The sequence below is a fragment of the Anabrus simplex genome, chromosome 1 (assembly GCF_040414725.1).
Source record: "Anabrus simplex isolate iqAnaSimp1 chromosome 1, ASM4041472v1, whole genome shotgun sequence".
Classification (NCBI taxonomy): Eukaryota; Metazoa; Arthropoda; class Insecta; order Orthoptera; family Tettigoniidae; genus Anabrus; species Anabrus simplex.
The window spans coordinates 23,096,851-23,114,199 of NC_090265.1; the positions used below are offsets into that span (position 1 = coordinate 23,096,851).

The 17,349-nt window shown below is 41.7% G+C and overlaps 1 protein-coding gene across 2 annotated transcripts in view; it reads left to right on the forward strand.

Moving 5' to 3' along the window:
- Nucleotides 1-307: 307 nt before the first annotated feature.
- LOC136863968 (dynactin subunit 6) overlaps nucleotides 308-17,349 on the forward strand; it is an 87,187-nt gene continuing 70,145 nt past the window's right edge. For both annotated transcript variants that reach the window (XM_067140845.2, XM_068225339.1), the window contains exons 1-2: nucleotides 308-498; nucleotides 3,677-3,832. In XM_067140845.2, the coding sequence (XP_066996946.1) occupies nucleotides 458-498; nucleotides 3,677-3,832 (197 nt within the window). In that variant the 5' untranslated portion in view covers nucleotides 308-457. The remainder of the gene's footprint in view (nucleotides 499-3,676; nucleotides 3,833-17,349) is intronic.

Consider the following 17,349-nt stretch of genomic DNA (forward strand, 5'->3'; position numbering starts at 1 on the left):
AATACAATTAGATCAATAGGATGCAGGCAATGACTAGACAATTTAGGTTCTTTCCAACACAGTCCCTGTACCAGTACATGGTCTCCTTGCGCATGCGTATAGAGCGATATATGGATGCGTCCGTGTACTGACAGCAAACTGCGTGTTGGAAAGAACCTATATTGACAGAAGTTGCTTCGCGTCCCCATCCGGCACATTACGTTGCTCCGCCCCCTCCTTCCTGCCAGCAGAAAACATAGCGGAGCTGCTTTCAATTTTCCTCACAGATGGCAGGTCATTCGCCAGTCTATGTAGTGTATAAGTCGTTGGTCACTTCTAGTACGCTGGAGACTTCACAGGCGATTGTCAAGGCCAGTATAAGGAGCGCAGCGAGAGATCTACTCGGCCGGGGCTAATGCGAGGTCCAAGTGATTACGAAATAGAAGAATACTCCCTGAATCCCTGACTCATCATCACCATGACAATCGTAGTGACAGCTGTTGTTTTCTTCCTAGTAAGGTAACAATACTTATGGCTCGTTTACAGTTTTACAATAAGATTTCAGCTGAAGTTATGAATCTAAGTTGGAGGTGAGTTTAAGTACCTATGATTTTTCGGTAAATCTTTACCAAATTTTTACCAGCGGAGGTAGCGCTGTTTGATGTCCATTTTTGGCTAGGGATGTACCGTACTTTGTTACTTGCGACTGCTACCAACTGAGAAGGAGGGACGTTGGGTGGACCCGCTGATTAATTGATTCGTTGCTGTGTCTATAAATAAATTACTAGTTCCTGATATTCAATAGCAACTTATGGCACGGTGAGGAAAGCAACGGGAAACTACCTCACTCATTTCCTTAGTATGCCTCTTCGGTGACACCTAGGCTATCTATGACAGCTGTTGGCGGAGGTGTGGAGGATCAAACCAGCCTTCGGGCTGAATACACAACGTACAATACGCGAGCCCGAGGTTTACGGGTGAGGAGTTAGCTCAGTCGGTTTTTGTTATACTGCCAACTGGATGGAAATGAAATCTGAACTGAATCGATAATATGATCGATCGATATGAATTCTCTAAACATTTATTATCTTACGTCATCAACTGTGTCACACATACATCATTTAACATTATATAACATTTCTCGATGCGAATCTTGTTACTAGCATGAATTATATAGTTTGGCTTTGCTGTGTAAACAACAACAGTACTAGTTCGTGAAGTGTACGCCAGATGTTGCCCAGCGATGAATAAGCGATTCATAGTTTGTGTTTCAAATGTTGCCAATATGGATATCGAAGGTAACTGAGGTCTACCGATTCAGCACTAAGGAGCTCAGGGCTCAAGAAAAGGTTCGCGTATTATACTTACTGTACATGTTAATAAGCACGTTATTCGTTGCTATGGTAATCAACAATAATAGTTACATATTGCTTAAAGATCACTGATTTTAGTGAACCGGACAAAGAAAATGTGAAAACTGAGAGAATAGCATGACATTGAGTATTAGGCGAGGAAACTCCTCTCCAGTAAAGTATGTACAAATTTGCTACATTACTTTTTCTATGTACGTTGCACTTAGTTTACATGTGTGTATGAAATCATTTTTCATCATTCGTTTCCCCTAGACCAATTATGGGCAGCCCGGACCAAATATAAGACTTACTAACAAATTGTAGGAGAAATGAATATTTTTAAATAAGTGACAGCAGAATAGTCTGTTGCACACTGTTGAAAATTCTAATTAAATTTCGATTCACACATCTCTAGGACGTGGCGGCATCTTCCGTGAAAATAAATTTTCGTCGCCTTGTAAACAACTCGATGAGTTCGAACACTTTCCCTAATGGTATTCGCCGTGACCTTCAGTGCTTCTCCGTGGTCCGTACCCGCAAAACGTATTCGCTCGCCAACGATATTTTCTTGCTTTCACGGACGTGATTTCTCTCTTCGCACCTCCCCGCTTCTCAGTTATCTTAGAGTGCTGTGGTTATCTGTGTAAGTTTGAAATGATTCTTACCTCCCGAAACGAAGGACAAACTGCTGATTGAATTAGTGAAAGCATACTCTTTTTTTTTTTTAATATAATTTAGCTGATCCGCAATACATGGACAGTGGCTTGAAGAAGCGTTTATGGGACGAAATAGGAGAGAAAATGGAAGATGAAAGTAAGTAATTATAACTTTTTATTACTTATCCGATTAAGAAAAACTGTGTGTGATAGTTGATCCAAATTTAATGAATTAGTAACATTATAAACAATCATATAGGCCTGTATAATATAATAATATCATAGTAATGATAATATTAAAATATGACATTCTGAGAACTTGATATATTAGCAATTCCTTCGGTGTAATTGCAGGTCTCCAAATGTGTTATTTTTCGTTTTTAAAGGTGCGACCTTAAATAGCACACTGAATGTGTATTTCTGCTCATTCTGAAATATCCGTGAAATGTTATTTTGAGATCCATCAAACCCCTATACAGGCCTAGAGTAAAAAACTGTCCTATACCCCTGCGTTTTCATACAGAATGAGCCACTGTTTCTTTTCTTCCTCCCCTTCATCCAAGATTACAGCACGGAACAGATGTGAGAACATACGTGATAAATTCTTGTTGGAAAGACCGGGTACGGAAGCGGAGAGCGGGAGATGTGTGAATTGACCTTTAGACTTCCTTTTGTGAGAAATGTTTCATTCTGACAGTGACAATAGCAGCTCCCTCTGTGGGTGGGGGCTGTAGAATGATGCCCACAGTATCCCCTGCCTGTCGTAAGAGGTGACTAAAAGGGGCTCGGGCTCTCAACTTGGGAGCGCGTGTTGGCGACCACGGGGCCCTTAGTTGAGTCCTGGCATTGCTTTCACTTATTTGTGCCAGGCCCTGCACTTTCATCTATCTTATCCGACCTCCCTTGGTCAACTCTTGTTCTTTTCCGACTCCGAAGGTATTAGAGCACTCGAGGCCTAGGGAGTCTTTCATTCCCATTCCCTTCCTGGCCCTTGTCTTCCTTTGGCCGGTACCTTCATTTTTCGAAGTGTCGGATCCCTTCAACTTTTTCTCTCTGATTAGTGTTAATAGAGGATGGTTGCCTAGTTGTACTTCCTCTTAAAACTATCTGGTGTCGCACTTGTCCTGTACATCATGATAGTATATAAAACAACCGTCTTGGCACCAGCAGTATAGTGTTGCTACTTGATGACCGGGCGAGTTGGCTGTGTGGTTAGAAGCGTGCAGCTGTGAGCTTGCATCTGGGAGACAGTGTGTTCGAACCACACTGTAGGCAGCTCTAAAGATGTTCTCCGTGGTTTCTCATTTTCACACCAGGAAAATGCTGGTGCTGTACCTTAATTAAGGCCACGGCCGCTTCCCTCACATTCCTAGGCCTTTCCTATCCCATCACTGCCATAAGACCTATCGGTGTAAGTGCGACGTAAAGGAAATTGTAAAAAAAAAAAAAAAAAAAAAAAAAGCTGGATGACTGGTGCAGATTTAGCTCGGTATACAAAATGTTCAGACCCTAATATATAAAACACCCCACATACGAAAATCTGTCTTGGCAACATGTGTTCATTCATTTCTTTAAGTGACTGTACATGTATTTAAAGGTTCATCTGCTTTCTGTATTTTAGCAATATATGAAAGCAACATTATTGTATAATTATATCCGCTACTTTATGGAACTTTATTTTGTTACTAGTGTGAAGATTGCCCCTGGTGCTGCTGAAATGCGTGGTGATGTTACCATCGGCAGCAATAATGTAATTCACCCGCAGTCAATAATCATTGCTGAAGCCGGGCCAATCGTAATTGGCTCGAACAACGTCATTCAAGAGCGTGCAGTTATCATTAACAGGTAAGAAACTATTGCCATACTCTGAATGATTCAGCTACATGCTTGGAGGAGGTTATGGAAAACTGGCAGTTGTATTATAGAAGTGCCTGAGTGCTCATCAGTTTTTGAAATAGCACATTCTAGAACTCTTCTACACTATAAAATGCCTTTCTCCTTAAAAATTGTGACATTATCCTGTTAAATGCAGCTTTGTCTAACGTTCGAATTGGTAGTGGAAGCTTATTGTACATCTTAAGCTGTTGATAACAGTGGCTGTTTGTGCTTTTACTAAGCCTGGAGTGAGGAGTATCCAGATCATTCTTGTATCTTGTGTCGCGCATGTGAACTGTAGATCTTTCTTTAAATTCGGAAAGATTCTCTTTTATATGTATAATACACTGACTGACAGAGCAAATGCAACACCAAGAAGGAGTGGTCAGAACTTTATGCCAATTGCAGGGTAGACTGACGTCACTGAGGTATGCTCATGATGTGAAATGCGCCGCTGTGCTGCGCACGTAGCGAACGATAAATGGGACAAGGCGTTGGCGAATGGCCCACTTCGTACCGTGATTTCTCAGCCGACAGTCATTGTAGAACGTGTTGTCGTGTGCCACAGGACACGTGTATAGCTAAGAATGCCAGGCCGCCGTCAACGGAGGCATTTCCAGCAGACAGACGACTTTACGAGGGGTATGGTGATCGGGCTGAGAAGGGCAGGTTGGTCGCTTCGTCAAATCGCAGCCGATACCCATAGGGATTTGTCCACGGTGCAGCGCCTGTGGCGAAGATGGTTGGCGCAGGGACATGTGGCACGTGCGAGGGGTCCAGGCGCAGCCCGAGTGACGTCAGCACGCGAGGATCGGCGCATCCGCCGCCAAGCGGTGGCAGCCCCGCACGCCACGTCAACCGCCATTCTTCAGCATGTGCTGTTCCAATATCGACCAGAACAATTTCCCGTCGATTGGTTGAAGGAGGCCTGCATTCCCGGCGTCCGCTCAGAAGACTACCATTGATTCCACAGCATAGACGTGCACGCCTGGCATGGTGCCGGGCTAGAGCGACTTGGATGAGGGATTGGCGGAACGTCGTGTTCTCCGATGAGTCACGCTTCTGTTCTGTCAGTGATAGTCACCGCAGACGAGTGTGGCGTCGGCGTGGAGAAAGGTCAAATCCGGCAGTAACTGTGGAGCGCCCTACCGCTAGACAACGCGGCATCATGGTTTGGGGCGCTATTGCGTATGATTCCACGTCACCTCTAGTGCGTATTCAAGGCACGTTAAATGCCCACCGCTACGTGCAGCATGTGCTGCGGCCGGTGGCACTCCCGTACCTTCAGGGGCTGCCCAATGCTCTGTTTCAGCAGGATAATGCCCGCCCACACACTGCTCGCATCTCCTAACAGGCTCTACGAGGTGTACATATGCTTCCGTGGCCAGCGTACTCTCCGGATCTCTCACCAGTCGAACACGTGTGGGATCTCATTGTACGCCGTTTGCAAACTCTGCCCCAGCCTCGTACGGACGACCAACTGTGGCAAATGGTTGACAGAGAATGGAGAACCATCCCTCAGGACACCATCCGCACTCTTATTGACTCTGTACCTCGACGTGTTTCTGCGTGCATCGCCGCTCGCGGTGGTCCTACATCCTACTGAGTCGATGCCGTGCGCATTGTGTAACCTGCATATCGGTTTGAAATAAACATCAATTATTCGTCCGTGCCGTCTCTGTTTTTTCCCCAACTTTCATCCCTTTCGAACCACTCCTTCTTGGTGTTGCATTTGCTCTGTCAGTCAGTGTATTTGTAAGAATATATAAACAGGGAACTGTCATCATTTTTAGGCTCACAAAGAAAGTTTTACATGACTGTCTAAATTCTAATCCAGCAATTAGAGGGACTGCCTTTTTCTGCCAAATAAATGCATTATTTGATGTAGGACAATTGCCCCATAACCTGATCCCATACAGTATATCAGGGTGAAAGAAAGCCTGATAGGATGCAAGCAGCATATCGTCGCTGCCGGGACGAAACCTCCTATGTGAAATATTTTAGCTTAGAACTTTGGCCGGTAAGGTTCTGTCATCTAAGGTGCAATATTGTGTGAATATTGTCAAGGGATTCTCGCTCTTCATAATGTATGTGCTGCGGGTCAGTATATCCCCAAAAATATTATCACATAGGTTTTGTCGCGGCAACGACGATATCCCGACTGACGCAGGTTTTCAGTTTCCGCAACAGATACCCCACCCTGGCTAATCTCTTACAGAGTTCTGAAGTATGTATTTCCCAGGTAAGTCTTGTATCTACATGTAGGCCTAATAATTTAACAGAATTATAGCAGTCATTATTTAGAGTGTGATCCAAGGTAAACAGGATATTTTCTGTTTTAGTGACATTAATATTTAATTTATTGTGAAGAAACCAGTTTTCAGCAATATTAACAGATGTGTTGACTTGGTTTCTTAGTGCTGTGATATCAACATTACTATTTAGGAAAGTTGTATCATCAGCATATAGAATTGATGTGCAGGGAACATTACATGCTAGGTCATTGATATTGTAACAGTAACTGCCGTACTTGGGCTAGAAGGGCATGCACGGTACAGAAATGGACTGCTTACAGAGGGAGAGAAGTTTGTTGAAATAATCTTTGATTCAAAGAAGACTGAGTTTATTAACAAAAGTTCAAATTTCATATCACCTCTGTACAGAAGAAATACTGGGAAGTGTCCTTTCCTTTGTCCTACTGCTGGCGACGTTTCCGGAAATCCGGTTGCTACTCTCGTACCTACTACCATGGGTCTCCTCTCTGCGTCATGTAAACACGATTCCTCCCTCGATGGAAATTCTAGACGTTCTGAAAGATCTATAATTTCCAGAAGATTCATACGGTGTCTAGAAGATCTATATGATGTAAAAGTTCTAGTAGTACGGGCGTCGAGACTCGTCACGTATAGGATGAACGTGAATACCCTGGACGTGTTAATTTGGAAAACGGCTTCTGCACAGACGAGAAAGAGATAAAATAATGACCTTAAACAAGGTTTATAACACATGGAAATCGTGTAATCGAGGAATGAATTAATAACTATCACTCGGTAGAATGTCACTAGAATCTATCCCGTGTTCTGACACTCATCACTTGAAGTGAATTCTATACGGCCAAATGTCAATAAAATCGAACACGCAATTCAATCGTTGCACTTGAAAAGTAAATAAGTGGAGATGAATGTCAATAAAATCGAACTAGCAAACTAAATAGCCGCATACAACTGTAGGATAATGTAACTTCGTATTGTCGAATGTCCAATGAAATTCACCTAGTAAGTTCGAAGAATGTGACACTTGGCATAAGTTGAAGTATTATCACTTGACAAATATTCCTAAGTCTTTTACACAGTTTGAAAGCAATCAGTTTGATCGGATGGAAACGAAAATATTTTACTTGTGAACTTATTCTTCTTCACACGTGTTAATTGAAAAATAAATTGAAACTTACTCTCTACTTTAACAGTCCTTGGTTCGATCATACGTAAGGTTGATAAATACAAGTTCAAATACACAGTTCACAGTCTATCGCCTACGGAAATATTTCTAAGTGTTTGAGAATTATTTACGCACGAGAAAATTGCAAATCCGTAGAGTAGTTATAGAGTTTAAGTTAACGTGATACTCAATCACTTGTCAATGTTCGACACTTGAGGAATTCTAAGCCTTTTAGCACCATTATGTCAATGAAAACTCTCGAAATATTTCAATCTGTTCAAGAATCTATCACTGTTCAGAACGTCTTATTCACATTGAAATATGAGCACTTGGAAAATATACACAAGTCTTAAAATACTCATCTTAAATAATCAACCACTTGTAAATGTTAATGTCGGCGAAGCGCAAGTTGTATCGTCGGTAAATGCAGAGTGGGTTTCGGCCCTTGGGTTTCGTCCCTTAAGAGGCCACGGCTTGTCCGTGGTCCAACAGCTCTGTACTCTGACTGGCCAACCGAACAGAGGAAAGGTGGCCACGGCTCTACCGTGGCTCTACGCCTCTGCATTCGGGAGACGGGACAGGGGCACAGTGCTGGACTTCACGCCTGGCCCCACCCGTCGGCTGTCCTGAGAATGGTTTTCCGTGGTTTTCCATTCTCCTGCACTAAGGCGAATGCCGGGACAGTTCGTAGTGTAGGCCACGGCCGCCCACCCCCTCACCTTCACCGCACATCTCCCTCACCGTAACAAATCTCCCGGCCTGAGAGGCCCGCCTCCCCCTTCAGGGGAGGAATGAAAATGTTTGGTAGTAGTAGTAGTACAAGTTGTATTATATCGCTCTTAGTTTGAGAAAAATTATGTCACTCGCGAACTGGAGAAACTTTCCAAGTCCACTTTCAACACTGCCGAGTTAAAGTTCGCGAAGAAATTAAACAGTCACTACATCACGGCTGCCACGAGCCGACCGACCGGGTTCGACCGTGGTACTGTGCACACTAATCTGCCTTTTTCCCCCTAAATTTTCATTCCCCACCCTGAAAGGGTGGGGCGGGCCACTTAGAGGGTGACACCCTCTCTCTGGCCAAGAGATGCAGGCGGGTCAAGAAGATGTGAGGGAGAAGGAAGGTGGGTAAACGAAGTGAGAAATGATAGGAGATATGTGCGAAGCGGAAGGTTAGTTGAGGGTTCCAGGGCAGAGATGCAAGGTTAGGAGGTGGAGGGTGGCGGTGAGATTACAAAGGGAAGTGGTGAGGAGTCGAAAGAGAGCTGGCGTCGGAAAGGTTTGGGGGGAAATTAGTTGGAGGAAGGGGTGGACAGACGGGTTGACGAGGTTGAAAGGTAGGTGGATAGGTGGAGTTAGCCGGGGGCGACAGTAGGCAGTGGTGGAAGGATAGCGAACAGGTCGGGGTGGGGAACGAAAAGGCTCCACTCTTTAATGATGGTGGTAAATATGGGCGCCGTTGTCGATCAGGTGTTGGACGTCTGCTGCCGTTGGAAGGTGGAGGCGAACCATGTAGGTAGGGCCGGAGCTGTTTTGTTTCCGGGACGCTCGTCGGGCGGGGATTCCTGTTGTTCGAAGTTCACGAAGTATGTCCTGGTCAGAGATGCTGGGGTCTATGCCACGGAGCACGCAGCGAGGCATACCGTGGAAAGATGTAGGTGGCGACGGTGATGTTGAGGATGTGGCGGCGGCTGTTTCGGCGTTGTCTGGTGGGGATTGTAGAGTCGATGGCGGTGTTGCTGTGGTAGAATCCAATGGCGTGGCGGGGAGTTTTTGGAGACTAGGTTGTGCGGGAGTCGAGGAAAAGGGAGAGATGATGACATAGGTGAAGGGTGGCAAGGCGTGATCGTAGTGACGGGATTATAGGAAGGGGTATGGGCGGACGTCGAAGTGGTAGTGGTGGTGGTGGCGATGATGGTTGTAGTGGTGAGGTAAATGGAAACGGAAGGCGATGTAGGTTGTGACGGTGTATGAAATTGAGTAGAGGTTACGAAGGGCAGAGTTGTTGGATCTGCAGCGATTTGGGCCAAGATGGGTGGAGGAGTAGGCTCCACGAGGTAGAAGCGGTGATGTATGTTGACTCCGGTGGCGAGGAGGCGCTTCCAGTAGTCCCGCGTTGGTAGGTATAGGAGAATCTGCGATGACGGTGTTAAGCTGGAGCCATCCAACAGCCGGTAAACATCGTGGACTCCGAAGTTGGCTGCACGAAGTCGACAATTAGAGACGTAGTATGTAAGAGAAGAGACACCCCCTCTGCCTTGGGAATTAGTCCTCCTTATGTACGTAAATCGTGAAGATAGCAGCAATTGCATTTCATTGAATATCTTTAGCTTTCGTCGGATTTGCACCAAACTTGGTGCAAGTGAAGACCAAAACTTTGGCAACACAGTGATGTTGTTCCCATAATTTAGTTATCATCCTAAGGAAAGTTATTAGGTATAGAATATTTCGAATGTCCTCTGGCTGATTCAATTTTTCGGTCACAAGGGGAGGCAGGCTGTGACGTCATAAGCTCCACGTCGCATACGAACTTCATGCCGCAGCCTGCTGTTGAGTCGGCGCTGAGCGCTCAATTCAAGCTCGAAGTGCGGGTACTTTATCTTGGACCAGCGTTCCTGGTACAATATAGACCAAAAGCAGGAAAGGTCCCAAAACAGACCCTTGTGGGACACCTAATTTAACAGTTTCCATATCAGATTTCTTATCACTTATTACCTCCATCTGTTTCCTCTGATTAAGATAAGATGCCATTATTTTCAGTACATGGACCCTTACTCCATAATAACTGAGCTTATGAATTAAGATTTCATGCGAGACACAATGAAAAGCTTTTGTCAGGTCAATTAATGTAGCACCTGTGACTGTTTTATTCTCAAAATTATTTAATATGTCTTTGATAACACATCCAACTGCTTTTATCGTTGAATGACCCTTTCTAAACCCAAACTGTTTGTTGTACAGCAAATTATTTTTGAAAAAGTACTCGTTGAGTTGCATAAATATACAGGATTCAATAATTTTACTCAGAATGGGTACTATTGTTATAGGGCGGTAATTTTATGGGCACATTTTATCCCCCTTTTTAAAGATAGGTATCACTTTAGACAACTTTAAACACTCAGGAAAATCACCTTGTTTAAGCATTAAATTTATTTAAAATGTCAATGGCATCAATATCATGTCAATAACTGCTTTGATTGTATTGTTGGTGAGACCATAAATGTCTTGGGTACTAGATGAATTCAAATTTGTAACAATACTTCTGACGACTGTTTGCGGATTTATCTCCACCCACCGAAAACCATTATTCAGTACATTTGAGGGAAGACCAAAGTTATGCAACCGGTCTTTAAAAATTATGTTTACTTGCATCCCCATCTGATGAAATGCTATTATCCTGATCACATGTGCTTTCATGTGCATTGATAAAATACCTTTTACGCTTCTAGAGGAATCACATCTTTGTTATTTAAAGTTTGACTAGCACTTCTTATGACAGACCATGCAGCTTTGCATTTATTGTTCGCACTTTGGATATACCTGTCATTTGCTGCAAGTTTAGCCTCATGTATATGTTTTTATATAATTTCCTGTAGTTTTTGAATATATCTCTATCCTCTAAATTATTATTTAGCTTATACTTATTATAATAAGCTAACATAATTTCACCCAAATCAGGCTTAAACCAGTTTCTAACACTATTTCTTGGTTTAGAGCTGTTGGCGTTAATAGTTACAACTTTTTCAGGCAAAGCTGAATTAAAATATGTAATTATCGTGTTAATGAAATAAGAAAATGCAAAGTTGGCATCAATCATGGCATAAAGGCTAGTCCAGACTGTTCTTATTAATTTGTCTTCGAATTCATTAACCTCTTTAATTGATATGACACGTTTGAGGCATTTTAATTCTTTTGATGACTGAGAAACTCTTCTCTTACAGTTATTATCTAGGCATGCATTTATGTGTACAATATAAGTCATGTGATCTTAACATATTAAGGAAGTTTTGAGTATTTTGTGATACCTCTAAGATATTTATATTGAAATCACCAGCTATAGCAATATTTTGATCATATTTACAAGTTAAATAAGAAATTAACTTCTCTAACTGTGATATAAATAATTTTACGTTGATGTTAGGGGCACGATACATAGATACTGCAACAAAATAATATTCACACAATCTAATAGCTACTGATTCACATAGGTTGTTATTATTATTAACGCAAAACGAAGAAATATCTATTACTTCAAATGTAAGTGTTTTCTTAACATATATTGCAGCTCCACCATGTGTTAGTGGGAAGTCTCTAGTAAAAATACTTCCTAATTCAAAATCATGAGGTATATATAGATTGGTCTCATCTCTAGTCAGCCAGTGCTCATTTACACACAAAATATCAGTAGGCCTTTTATTGAGTATTACATCTAATTCATCCAGTTTATTTCTAATTGACTGTAAGTTAATGTGAAAAATAACTATGTTGATCATGATTGTTTTCAGTTTTGTTTCTACAGGTTCATTGATTTTACTGAACTGATGAGAACCTAACCTAGTCTGTCTACCTTGCACATTAACACTATTCCCCAATAGAGTTTTAAAAGAACCTAACTTGTATAGACTAACATAAGTATTAATATCATTCCTCGACTCTATCACGACAGACCGACCTACATTCGTCATTTTCTCTAGGTTTTTTTAGAGGAGTGGGAGCAGTTTTACAATCCACATCTTGAATTGCATTAGCAAACTCTATTATACTATTTACAACAAACCTTTTTCCCAACCTATTTAGGTGCAGACCATGCCGGGTATAAAATTTTCTCCCTAAATTACATATATTTACATATTTTTAATTCTTGAAGTGCCTACATATTTTCAAAAGTTCTTCATTAACCTTGTTTACATCCTTGTTAACACAAGACCATGCCGGAAGATCGTGTCTATGAGGAACCGTAAATACTACAACTTTGGTGTGATGCAACTCCTGTAGTCGTGATCTGAGGGAAGAGATCATTCCTCTTGCATTATTCCTTCCCACGGCGTTAGTCTCTGCCAGATAAACAGCAACCCCAGTAGCTCCTAATTGTTCACAGTATTTGTGACTTTCCAAGGTTATGTCATTAAAGTTTGCACAAGGCTTATTCACAGCAGAAACATCATAGAATAGTACAGAGTAATAAATAAGTTACAAGATTGTGAGCAACTGCAACGTGACCTCGATAATGTTGTGAGATGGACAGCAACGGGGTTAAAAGTCAGGTTGTGAGTTTCACAAATAGGAAAAGTCCTCTCAGTTTTAATTACTGCGTTGATGGGGTGGAAGTTCCTTTTGGGGATCATTGTAAGTATCAAGGTGTTAATATAAGGAAAGATCTTCATTATGGTAATCACATAAATGGAATTGTAAATATAGGGTACAAACCTCTGCACATGGTTATGAGGGTATTTAGGGGTTTTAGTAAGGATGTAAAGGAGAGGGCATGTAAGTCTCTGGTAAGACCCCAACTAGAGTATGGTTCCAGTGTATGGGACCCTCACCAGGATTACCTGATTCAAAAACTGGAAAATATCCAAACAAAAGCAGCTTGATTTGTTCTGGGTGATTTCCGACAAAAGAGTAGCGTTACAAAAATGTTGCAAAGTTTGGGCTGGGAAGAATTGAGAGAAAGAAAACAAGCTTCTCGACTAAGTGGTATGTTCCGAGTTGTCACCGGAGAGATGGCGTGGAATGAAATTAGTAGACGAATAAGTTTGTGTGGCGTCTTTAAAAGTAGGAAAGATCACAATATGAAGATAAAGTTGGAATTCAAGAGGACAAATTAGGACAAATATTCATTTATAGGAAGGGGAGTTAGGGATTGGATTAACTTACCAAGGGAGATGTTCAATAAATTTCCAATTTCTTTGAAATCATTTAAGAAAAGGCTAGGAAAATAACAGATAGGGAATCTGCCACCTGAGCGACTGCCCTAAATGTAGATCAGTATTGATTGATTGATTGATTGATTGATTGATTGATTGATTGATTGATTGATTGATTGATTGATTGATTGATTGATTGATTGATTGATTGATTGATTGATTGATTGATTGATTGATTGATTGATTGATTGATTGATTGATTGATTGATTGATTGATTGATTGATTGATTGATTGATTGATTGATTGATTGATTGATTGATTGATTGATTGATTGATTGATTGATTGATTGATTGATTGATTGATTGATTGATTGATTGATTGATTGATTGATTGATTGATTGATTGATCATGCTTACTGTTGCAATTGCTTTCATGGCCCGTACTTATAGACATGATATTGAACCATTTCAATCACATGCTTCATTGGCATAATTTTAATCATGACAGAACACTGTGGACTTATTGCCCAACATAGTGTACCAGGAAAAGATGTTTATATTTGAGGCGCTTGACACTAAATTGATGAGCATGGACTATATCTTAGGGAGTGGCTTAAAACATTGGAGTTGGTACAGAGAGGGGTATAGTTCATCGAACTAAGAGATTTTTTGATAATCTGAGTTTATTGATAATTGAAAGCAAGTTAAATATCACCTTCATACAGTAGAATTGAAGTGTCGTGGCTGGTTGGTAACTCCGGGTCCTGAGATGGTGCTGGATACGGCCTGGGTAGGAACCACGCCCGCCTGGATGTGAGGTTTCTAGAATTTCTCGAAGTTCTGGAATTTCTTGAAGTTCTGGAATGTCTCGAAGTTCTGGAATGTCTCGAAGTTCTGGACGCACACGTTCCAGGGTTCGATTTAAGATGTGATTCACATGCGAGTTCCCTGCACGGCATTCCACTCATTTATGGCACTGTCAAATAGATATGACCCTTCAATTATTGCATCTACTCGTACAACGAAATGTGACAAGTGTCACTACATCCTTGATTCAGACACTTCATTGAATCGAAAATGTTCCAAAATAGTCACTTGGAAAACAGGATGATTGTATCAAGTATTTGACCTTGTACTGGTAGAATTAATGTGTAAAATGTAGTTCATGACGTGAGCTTACTAACATAGGCACGGTAAACTAGAATGTTCTATAGGATTACAGTCACCACAGTTCTTAGTGCACAGTTTATGAGGGTTCGAAACACATTGGCACATTTGCAATAAGCTGAGTAAATGAAATAGCACTCGGAAAATGTCTTATTCCATCGATAAGCAAAGTAAATAATCATTAAAGAAAAATGGTACTTGGAAAACGTCTAACTCCATAAATTGTGAGTTCACTTAAAATTATGTTGACATGAATCAAAGCACAAGTCCTGATGTAGTACTCGGAAAGTATTTCATGTTTCACAATCGAACGCAATGTTTAAAAATACCTTAAGTCCCACAGTTTGTCACAAGACATAAATTCAATGTGGTACTTCGAAGAAGAGTCATACCATTCACGTGAAAGTTTACGTTGACACATCTTATTGTAGAACACAAGTCCAACCTACACACTCGGAGAATTTCTATGTTCCTGAAATTGATCCACGAAAGTACAAGTTTGAAATATAAGTTAAAACGTGGTACTTGCAGAAGTCACGACACTCACGAGAATTCTAAGTTCTTTCAATAGTCACGGGATAACAAAGTCCCACCGCGACACTTGAAGAAAATAACAAAGTTCCAATGCGACACTCGAAGAAAATAACAAAGTTCTAATGAGGCACTTTAAGAAAATAACAAAGTCCCAACGCGGCACTCGAAGAAAATAACAGAGTTCCAATGAGACACTTCGAGAAAATAACAAAGTCCCAACGCGATACTCGAAGAAAATAACAAAGTTCCAATGAGGCACTTTAAGAAAAGAACAAAGTCGCAACGCGGCACTCGAAGAAAATAACAGAGTTCCAATGAGACACTTCGAGAAAATAAGAAAGTTCCAATCCGATACTTGAATATAATAACAAAGTTCCAACGCGACACTTTAAAGAAAATAACGAGGTTCCAACACTCGGATTTCAATTTTTTCAACTATAACTTCGGCACTCACAGTGCTCCTCCCGTCACCCGTGCCGCAGAGACGGTGGAGTAACAGATACTGAATTTGTAGCCCGGGTCGTCCTCCTTTTATACCCGATTGTGTGGAAGCATCTAGAATATGGGTGTTATCTACCCTTATAACTCTTAAAGTATACGGTGGATTTTCCTGAAATTTTGACAAGTTGCGTCCATTATAATAGTTTTTATGATGGCAGTGTCAAAATAGCAATAGTGTAACGCAAAATAGACTTTTGCGGGTAAGCTGGGACATTACCATATATGGTCATGTAGAGCTCACTCGAGGCGGCTACGTCACTCGCTGCGTACGTCATTGAGATCGGCGGGCTGCATACCTTCCCCCTCGCGTGAAGTTCAGTAAACATACTTCGAACTTCTCTTCCGTAGCGGCGTTCCAGGTACCACAGCTTTGCGTGGGAGTCTGTTTGGAAGACGGTTAGATACCGGACCACGCCAGCACGAAAGGGAGCGGCCAGGGCGAGGCTTTATACAACGAGTTTGTTTAACTTTGAATGATTTTGCTGGAAACCTCCGCAGCACTCTTTGTCCAGCCAGTTTCGAACTCCGCCAATCACGAGCTAGTATTAGGACTTTGCGAACTGCCGAACCGCGATGGTAGGATGACCAACTCTCTAACTGCATGTTTGAACCAATTTCATTTATGATAATAATCTGTCATTGCGCCTATATTCCACAGTTCGGATGTGTCCAGAAAGACTAGTATAATTTTTCTGATGCTTGAGAATATATTTGATGCCTACTTGAGGACTAGATGTTTATTTCGCATTTATCAACGGTTTCTCATTCAAACTAAACCGCCGCTCAACAGACTTTCTATTCATCAGAAAGGAGTTCCCGCCTTTTGAATAAACTCTACGAGTCTTTATAACTGCTAGTAACAAGGGAGCGTCATCCCACTCTCTGTCTGAATTTCGTGCCGTTTGGTCGATCGCCTGCCGAAGACCATATTTATTAGAGGACGCTTCATTCTGATATTTGAGAACTGAACCAGTGATATGTGTTGGAATATAATACAATTTATAACTGTTTAACTGTGTCACAATGTATGTGCAGTATTTTAATTCGATCCGGGAGTGATCAGTATAAACGTAATAAGATAGTTACCTCTATCTGTAACGGTCGTGTAAGTTACGCCAAGCGCGGAAGTGGCGTATTTATCTGACGCTATCAGGACGGTAACGAATGGTGTTTCCAGTGCCGCCTATAATCCGGCCGATAACTCACGTCAATATTTGCATAACCACAATAACAATAAGAGTCCGCGATCCCGGAAACTTTCGTAATCGTATGTTGCGTTGCCACGCCAAGGACTCTTCGCGTCCGTGCCGACTTGCCCAGTCAATGGTGAGCGGAACGAAATAATTTTTCGCTTGCAGGCCGTAGTCAATTAACGGCCAAGCATTAAGGGCGTGATCTTACACACGTGTGTGACTAGCGGCGAAGATACGGTGCCTAATTCAAACGTTTACAGGAGCAACATCAATCAGCACTATGGAGCCCAGGCCGAGCATCGATGGAGTGACTTCCCACATCCTGAAGACTGAAATGACCATGGTCTAAGTTCGTGATGACGCCAGTGGCCATGTAATCGTCATGGATGATAAAGCCGGCGCAAGATAAGCTCTTTGTCATTTTTAACATGCCTGGGTAGTAGTCGCACACTAGTTTAGATCAGCGGTGTATAAATAATTTAAAGTTAATTGTCAGCCAGAGGGAACAGTGGTTTTCCAACTCAATTTACAGTAATTACGTCCTGGGCTGATGCATGATTTTATTTTCCTTTTTATCCTTTTTTCAGTTAGTTTAGATGGGTTTGAGGGTATGTCAGTGTAGTTATAGGAGTGTTGTTTTGTGTTTTTCAGTGTATTCCATTATGTGGTCAGTATACAAGCTCTGATCGTCATTTACATAGGATATACGCCGGTGATGATGAATGGGAGATCAGTTTACAGCTGTAGTTTTTCTCTTTTATTTTATTTTCATGCATGGGAATTTCA